This window comes from Astatotilapia calliptera, chromosome 12 (genome assembly GCF_964374335.1).
Source record: "Astatotilapia calliptera chromosome 12, fAstCal68.1, whole genome shotgun sequence".
Taxonomy (NCBI): domain Eukaryota; kingdom Metazoa; phylum Chordata; class Actinopteri; order Cichliformes; family Cichlidae; genus Astatotilapia; species Astatotilapia calliptera.
Genome location: NC_137433.1, coordinates 31,365,818 through 31,374,717, shown reverse-complemented (window position 1 = coordinate 31,374,717; position 8,900 = coordinate 31,365,818). Strand labels below are relative to the sequence as shown.

At 37.5% G+C, this 8,900-nt stretch overlaps 1 protein-coding gene across 3 annotated transcripts; it reads left to right on the top strand.

The window, feature by feature from the left end:
• The first annotated feature begins 83 nt into the window (after positions 1-83).
• On the top strand, positions 84-7,233 carry LOC113034418 (ras-related protein Rab-27B-like). Of its 3 annotated transcripts, none has more exons than XM_026188951.2 (6): positions 84-740; positions 1,463-1,582; positions 2,870-2,955; positions 5,229-5,332; positions 5,472-5,595; positions 6,721-7,233. In XM_026188951.2, the coding sequence occupies exons 1-6, from the start codon at positions 714-716 to the stop codon at positions 6,908-6,910; spliced, it is 651 nt and encodes a 216-aa protein (XP_026044736.1). In that variant the 5' UTR covers positions 84-713; the 3' UTR covers positions 6,911-7,233. The 3 variants fall into 3 exon arrangements, with proteins under 3 accessions (XP_026044736.1, XP_026044735.1, XP_026044734.1); XM_026188950.2 differs by having other exon boundaries at positions 1,410-1,582; XM_026188949.2 differs by lacking the exon at positions 84-740 and having other exon boundaries at positions 949-1,582.
• The last annotated feature ends 1,667 nt before the right edge of the window (positions 7,234-8,900 follow it).

The following is an 8,900-nucleotide window of genomic DNA, read 5'->3' as shown; positions in this document are numbered from 1 at the left end:
TATTATAATGGTAGATGTTCATATTAAACATGGTCAAACCATTTTTTGTGAGAGGCAACCAATCTGTATGTAGTTCACGTAAAGGAAGGGGGACTTTAAAAGGAGGGGTATACTAAGCTTTTAATCCTGCTTTTAACTGTTTAAGTATATATAGAAAAGATACAGAACCTGCCCAGCAATAAAGGAGGAAATTAACTGATTCCATCAATGATCAGTAGTTAAGCTCAATAATGGAATAACTAAACTATAACCTTAAAAATGAGTATGAGCAGAAAGCCTCACTTCAGACATTACTGATTAACCTGACAGTGCTGACAATTGATATATATTTAAAGTTCTTTTTTTTGTACCACAGCACATATAAGTGACATAGTTTTCCTTTTTAGAAATAAAACCTTTTATAGAACTTAAAAACGTCTACAGGCCGCTTTGTTTTTAGAAGCAGGATTACTTCACTGAGCCTCCAGACGTGAGGCCCGTTTTTTTGGTTGGACCATTTCCACTTAAATCCACAGACGATCCAGTGTTCAAAGAGCCCTTTTTCCTCGTAAATAACAGCGGAAAACACAAGGGTCTGTAAACACAGCAGAAGCTGGTATTAAACTCCTCCCTGGATCACATGTAGCACAGGGGAAAGGTTCAGGCTATGCAATGTACCATCGAATGATGATAGTGGTTATTTAATAAGAACAAGCGGTGCAACTTGTGAACGGATGTTTTCATTTTCTCCACGTAGACTGGTAAGATTTTAAAGTTTTAATGGTTTGTGTGTGCTGAGGGTGTAGTATTGATGTTTGGACTATTTAGAAAATTACTAAAGTAATGTTTTGTGTTAATCTAGTCAGTCTTTTTGTTAATCATTAGAGGGTTAATTAAGCATCATCCTTGTCACTTGATTGCACAGAGTAAGATATAGTAATATCTCTTTTAATGTAAGAAAAATACTTTTAACTATTTGGCATCATTAAATGGGATTTCCCATCCTGCCTTTACTGGACTAGCCCCAGCTGACAGTGTAAGCAAAGCATTGCGATGACATAGTTGCGTCATGCACTGCTGAGCTGTCTGCCCATAGCTCTTTAAGTCAATAAAAGGACTTCTGTGTGCCAAACAAGCTGGGTTTTGCTAAGCAAAGTTAGAGAAAACTCTGGAGAGGCATTTGACTGCTCATGTGGAAGCCAGCTCCAGTCATGTGCTAGTCCTTCTCTGATCAGTGCCTAATGAGTGGGGAGTTATGACGTCCTGCTAAGCCTGTGTGATGGTCCTACAGCCTCAGACTGAGAACTGCAGCTTAGGTTGAAGAATTTAACCTTATAAGTTGTTATTTTCCCACATGTGTCTCAGCTCTCATGGTTTGGGACATGTGAAAACCAGCAAAGTGTTGTACTGTGAGCTAAACTCTGTGGCAGGTTCGGCACTCAGCTGTACAATGGCTAACTGGGACTATGACTATCTGATCAAGCTGCTGGCTCTGGGGGACTCAGGAGTGGGAAAGACCACCTTCCTCTACAGGTACACTGACAACAAGTTCAACCGCAAATTCACAACCACAGTGGGCATCGACTTCAGGGAAAAGAGAGTGGTGAGTACATGTTAATGGTATTTAAATTATAGGGAAAAAAACATTTCAAAAACTCAGTAAGGCCAGGTAAGCCTTTTACACATTTATCTTTTTAAGTATTTTATAATAATTGGCAGATAATGTTTGATACAGAAATAAGTGGCCATTAACTTTTAATAGAGTACACAACAAATTATTATTTGTCAGGTTAATGTGGGATCACTAGAGTCAAGAAAGCATTCTAGTGGAGATATATTGTAGGAAATATAAAAGAAGCAAAGATATGTTTGAAGGGATGACCCCCAGACTCCCTCCAATATTGATCCCCACCAGTGAAATCTGCATCTTTAATATCAAATGTTATTTAAAATGTTTTTGTTGTCTTTGTGTTAACAGTCATATGTGGTCTTTTTTTGTTAGTTAGTTTGTTTGTTTGTTTCACTGACTTCTTGCAGCAAGTCACAATAAATTGAGGCGTTCAGGTTGCTCTATTTTAGTAGAACTTTTCACATTTATTGAAACTATTTTAAATTTTACAAGAAAGACAAAGAAAAATCTGCAAATACTCACTGGACTAAAAAACTATCTCAATCTGAGAGTGTTCTTCTTACTTAAAACAATAATAAAGAAAAAGTATGCATATAGAGGGTAAAATTATTTTCTGGCTTCATCGTCTGTTAGAAAAAATGTGTTAACTCAGGTTGTTAGTAACATGGTAATAATCTATTGAAGAAAATCTAACTAAATGTCTAATAAACACTTAGACATGCCAAACTCGTCTTAGGGAAATAATTAAAACAAAGTAGAGAATTACAGACCAAAAGTTTAATACTTTCTTCTTGAAAAAATATAACAAAGAACAAAATGAAATCCTGTAAATCCTTAGTGAGTAAAACCACGATTTTGAAGCTGAAGTAGCAACCCTAAATGTATTTTTCCTGATGTAATCAGCTATACTGAAAATGCTAGGTTTTTATGTTATATGAAAATCTCTGTAGTCAAGTCTGTAGCCAAGAGAAAAAAGACGTCTCTATTAGCTGCTTATATGAAACTAAAACATTAGTGTGGTATTATGTTGCCAGTACAGCTATGGTCACGTTGAGTTTTGTCCATAAAGTAGACCTGTTATATCAAATTATCTATTTTGCTTGATCCCTATCACAAGTGTAACTGTGTTGCATCCGTCCACGCATCCTGCTAATCCAAAGAAATGACACAAAACGTAAAATAGAAATCGTGTAATTTGGTTTGCATGTGGAGCATTTTGAACTTTTTGAGTTGATTACTGGGCTCTGTGTATTGCTTTAGGTTTATACGGGGACAGGTGTAGATGGGGCAACTGAGAAGAACTTCAAAGTTCACCTTCAGCTCTGGGACACAGCAGGACAAGAGAGGTAATCATGAAATTTTTCTTTGTTTCATAATTCATAGTTAATATTTCATAAATAAGTGTGTGTGTGTGGAGGATCGAAGCATTATTTATCATTTTAAAACTCTTTGCACCTGATAATTAATTCCTCACACCTGGTTTATGTAGTCCGGAATGTCCAAATTTAGCTGTCAGGCACATGATACATGATGTGGTTGCAAAACCAGCTTAATTCTTCACCCTCCACTAACAGTCTTGACAGGTGGTATAAGGTGTTTGCCTTGATATACTGTGTTTGGTTTCCTCCAAGCTAAACACTATATTGTGCATTATGGACAAACATCTCTGCTTTGGTGTCATCTGTCCAAAAGATATTGTTCCTGACATCTTGTCATTTGTTCTGACATGTTCTTTTTAGAGAGAACAACTCTTGTTCAGTCTTTTGCTAATTGTATTGTCACAAACTTTCAGTGTTGGGGAGTAACGGAATACATGTGCCGGTATTCAGAATACAGTTACTTTGTTGAAATAAATGGATTACACAGCGGTCTTTTCCTGCTTTATATGTTAAGCTATGCCCTCTCTATTTTTGGTAATTCCACACTGGTGGGAACCCAAACAAATCACATTAAGAGACTCTGTCTGTGTCTCAATCTCACGACCCATGTCACCCCTACTTGCAGCCCCATACAACGATGTGAAGGAATATCTTTATTATTCAAAACATTATTTAATATGAAGGCAACAGGCAGAGTGTTACAGGCATAGCCCTAAAGAATGTAGCCTCATGGGCAGTGTAGTCCGTGCTGCAGGGAGAATGGACTGCCATACTCATTATCTGTCTGTGTGCAAGGGAGGGAGAAAAAGAAGAGTGGAAAAGTACAAGTTGTCACCGACCAGAAACAGGAGCTGGAAGCATGTAAATATAAAAATAACCACTGCAGCCAAATAGAGTGCCTGACGAGCCCAGTTGTAAGTAGCTATTAAGGCTCGACTGTACACTGTGTTCGTGTTTTCCTCCGAAACAACAATAAGTTCAGTTGGAGCCGCGTTTCAACGCCTCTCTCTGTCTCTCGCAAAGTTCACCCAGCAAACAAAGTAAAGCTAGTTTTCGGCTATGAGCCCGACACAGAACCCAACAAATTAGCCAGAGGTCCCTTTACTATGGTTCGGAGCCGCTGACCTGTTTTATAGTTTTCTATATGAGATCGCTGCAAAAAATGCAGCCTTACCTAATGTCCACCCTACTGTTTCTCATTTTATATTAAGATTTAAAAATCTAGTTAGTATTGGTATGGCGAGTAGCCTTCAGTAATAGTAATAAATCACACAGCAATAGTACATTCATGTAGTTGTAAAAAGCATGATAATATATTAAGTAATCCAAAGTATTCCGAATACGTTACTCTCATTGAGTAATGAAACGGAATACGTTACAATATACATTTTGGGGCTGGTATTCCGTAATCTGTTGTGGAATACATTTTAAAAGTAACCTTCCCAACGCTGTAAACCTTAGCATGCTAACTGAGGCCTGTAGAGTCTGAAATTTGGCGCTTGTCTGAATTTGTTGTTTGATCTGAGAAAGGTTGTAGGATTGTGCTAACTCACCCTTCAATGCTCCAGACAAGCAAAATGCAATAGATTCTGCATTTAAAGAGATCCTCACACTTGCTGATGATCAGTTGATTAAATGTATTTGATTAGCAGCCCCCTGCTGCTACTTACCTTCCTGTAGAAGCACTAAAGGTGTAATCAGGACTGCATAGTTCTTACTTTAGTGTAGCCACTCTGATGTCACCCACTTGTTACTGAAGTCCTATTTCTTTGAGCCCTCTCCATCATAGCTTTATGAAACCAGACACCATGTGTACAAGGTGGCACAGACTTTATCAAGTAACCCACACGTTCATAAGGTAGTGGCTAAAGCATACTCTGCTTTTATCATCATACTTAATGTTACGCTAAGACTTGAAACTAGTGATAAAGACCATAAACTGGAATAACTTTTGCTGAGGCCACTGAAAAACCAAACTGAAAGCTATTTTCTCTTCTTGGAACCAGAGTAGTTACCTCCTAGAAACAATGCAAGTAACATCTTCCATCCTTTATATACAGTCTGTGCTAAGAAAAAACAATTTTAGCCTTGTGGGTCTGCTGGGGATGCAGTTACAGAAATCCCAAACGCCAGTAGGATTCTTGGGACCATGAATGTTGTATTGTATTTAAATCCATTCAGCAGGTGCTTAGACATGTCAGTTTGACATCTGTTTTCTAAAAAATCTGCTTTTTCTTTAGGTTCCGCAGCCTCACCACAGCTTTCTTCCGAGATGCCATGGGCTTCCTGTTGATGTTTGACTTGACCAATCAGCAAAGTTTCCTCAATGTCAGAAACTGGATGAGTATGTTTCCACTGAGCCCCCTGTTCTGCTTCCAATCAATATATTTAGTTTTATGTTGCTGCACAGATAATAATCTCGACTGATTCTGAGTTTCTTCTCATGTATGCTGAGGCTTTACGTGACTTCCTCTGTGTTTCAGGTCAGCTGCAGGCCAACGCGTACTGTGAGAGTCCAGATGTGGTGTTGGTGGGTACCAAGGCAGACGTCAGAGACATGAGAAGTGTTCACGCCAGGCAAGCCAGAGATCTGGCAGACAGATATGGGTAAGGCCTTACAAACACTGTATTAATCATAAAAATATGTCTGTACCCATAAAGAGACATAGTAGTGTACTTTCATACTTGTTTTTTCATTTTTCTTTCTTCTGCGCAAACATAATTATGGCTGCTGTTTGTTTGTTTATCAATACTGCCATGGTATTAAATTAATAACCAAACTTCATGTGACAACAGTTTACAGTTTTGTGTATGACTTTTATTGATCTTATGTCCTGTTTTATTTTTTTAATATTCAGAAGACTTATTAAACCTGACGTTCTACCACATTAAATATAAGGTTACTGTAACCTTTTTATTGCTATTGTTTTGTGGTAAATTATTATTTTATGAATTGTTTTTACTCATTTTAGCTTCTCCAATTTTAGTAGGTCTCTCAAAAAACTTTCTCTTGGCCTTCATACATTATCACCTGATTCTAGTAACGATGCCAAGTGTACAACATAAAAAAGACATCCAGTGTGTCCTACTAGATTTCCTACAGATTTATAAATGACAGATGAGAAGGGGATGACTTTTGGACTTTTTGCTGATTTGTACACAATATCCATTATTATGAATAGATGAAAGTGGTTGCCTGAACTGATGAGTTCATTTGAGCCAGAAGTGTGAATTATCCCAAACGAGACCCCATTTTCCAAGCTGGAGCCCAAAGGGGCTTTTCAGCATGACCTACAAATACAAACTGACAGTGGGATCATTATATTTTTATAGCCTAATTGCTGAGAAAGACATTATTAGCCAAACCAAAACGAAATGACACTTTATTAAAATTGTTTTCTATCACTACTCTGGTGCCATTTTAAATTTTAAATTTAATATCATTTTATATTTATATAGCTTCATCTGGTAACTGTGACTTAGAAGTTTGTGTTTTCCACAGGTTCATGATGAGTTAATGAGTTCAGATTAGAAATTATTTTCTCTTTTCCTTGAAGATGATGGAAATCTAGTTTTAATTCTGTCACCATAAGATGGTGCTGGTCAACAGTTTTCCCTGATCTTGGATCTGTAAAAAAAACTTTTACAGCAAAGACTTATTTTGGATTGTAAAACAATCATTTTTAAGATCAGCTAATGTTTTTGTTTTTTTTTGTTCCACATTCTCCTAAGCATCCCGTACTTTGAGACGAGTGCAGTGACGGGTGCTGATGTGGACCTGGCGGTGACCACCCTGCTGAATTTGGTGATGAAGAGGATGGAGCAGAGCACATACGGGGGCCAAGGCTCAGAACCCAATGGCAGCCCCGTCTCCAGCCATGAAGTGGAGGAGGCATCTGTGAGGAGCAGGTGTGCCTGCTGATGTTGCAACCATCAGCTCCTCTTTTCTCTTTTACACCATATATCACTGCATTTTGAGATCCTACCATTTTCTCGAGATCTACAACAGCCTGTGAAATGAGACATTTGAGATCCTAAAACCAAGAAAAATATAAGCCCATACTGTACATGAAAGGAGAAGAGCTTTGGAAAGTTTCATTTAAAGCGTTATTATTGTTACAGTATAAATTCGTCTTCTAGTGTTATTTATTCACACACTTTGTATTGTCAGAAACAACATAAAAGAAAACTGCAAAATGAAACAACTGTATGTCCACTTATAAAAAACTGCAGTACTATGTAAAAGTCTTGAACCCCTTATTTCTTTATATTTTGCATCCAAGGAGCCAAACTTTCTTATTATGTTGGTCTTTACTTTCTGAAGGTCATTCAAAGTTTTTCTTTGGACACTGGCTGTTTTTAACACATTATCTGAAGAATGTTTATTTAAGCCACTTTAGCCTGACTTATAATCATTCACCGGAAAATATGCAACTCAACAGATGAGCCAGTATTGTGTCTACACATAGGAAACAACTTGGCAAATAACCAGTCAATACCCGTGTCTTTCAAGTTCTTTCTTTACGATTGAAAACTCAATTTCTTACTTTTTAAACTGCATTTCCATATATGTCTGTTTGAAAAACATTCCTGGCCCTTATTCCCATTTTCAAGTAAAGTAGTGGTCCAAAGACTTACACAGCTCTGTGAACAGGTCGAATATTGGCTCTTTTGACATGTTTGTACAAACACACCACAGATAAAGATATGGGTTCAAACAAATGCCCCAGAGTAATTTTTATAATTCAATAAAATGATTAAAAATATAGATAGATACAAGACAGATAGAAAAAGTAAGTACACACTGATACATTTATCTTTCTTTAAGTGTAAAATTAGGTGGTTGGGTTGCTAGTGTTTTGAAGAACTTTATGCAGTGATATTTAAACATGTGGTCTGTCTTATTTAAACCTTTGACATCTTGGGTGTGTTGTTCTTTTTGTCATTGAAATGTGCAGTGTGAGTATCTGAAGAACTCTCAGACTTTCTACAGAATCCTGTGAAATCTTTTGAAATAATCATTCCACTGTAAAGTAAATCATATACCAGTGGCAAATATAGTCCCCAAAACTCAGTCGTAGTATGTGCAGGTAACTGTTGGTGCCAGTGCGTACATGTCTACTCTCCAAAGAGGCTCAGAATGCTGATAAAGACAAAAGCCTTCTCTGGGCATACAAAATCTAGGAAAGAGAAGACCAAAGGGTGCTTTCCAGAGGAAAGTCATACCAAGTGTGATGCATGATGTTGGAAATTATCTGGTCTGGGGTTGCTTTGCTGCCTCAGGTAGCTGGTAGTCAATGATTCCACTCAGTCACAGATAATATGAGGAAAGTTGTCTAAAAGTGGAAGTTAAAATTATCCAAATCCACTAACTGTATATAAAAGATGGACATAGTCTCTGGCTCTGAATGCCAATTCCAAAAGACTTCCCCTTCCAAAGACGTTTTGGGGGGAAAAGGCCCTTGGCTTTCAATAAACATTTTCTTGATTAATTTATGGGCTTGTGGCAGTTTCCAGTTATATTAAACACACCCAGAAGTTCATATGTTAAAATGTAACATTTGTGATTAAAGATTTTTGATTTACAAACTGTAGATCCTGTTGTAGTCAGATCCAACACTGGGCTGGTAAGGTGTAGTTTTAAAAAGGTGTGATGGCAATGGTGAAAATACCCAGTGTGGGGCTTCACAAGAGGACTTCACTAGCCACTTACATACAGTCTATGTGTGTCCTAAGCACCACTGCAAATCCACTCAGGAACGGTTGGAGGGTTAATAACAGTGTGAAATAGTCTATGCAATAAAACTTTTGAGCATTTTAGCATCTTGCAAATAGAGGAATCTTGCATGGAACAGTAGTAAAAACGCAAGAAGCTGAAATTCGGGGACAATAAAAATGTCTCTACATGTAAA

Excerpts from the sequence above, each read along its gene's own strand:
- LOC113034418 (XM_026188949.2), top strand. The coding sequence starts at position 1,334 with ATGTGTCTCAGCTCTCATGGTTTGGGACATGTGAAAACCAGCAAAGTG. Across the intron at positions 1,583-2,869 it reads ACTTCAGGGAAAAGAGAGTG|GTTTATACGGGGACAGGTGT; the intron begins GTGAGTACATGT and ends GTATTGCTTTAG. Across the intron at positions 5,333-5,471 it reads CAATGTCAGAAACTGGATGA|GTCAGCTGCAGGCCAACGCG; the intron begins GTATGTTTCCAC and ends TCTGTGTTTCAG.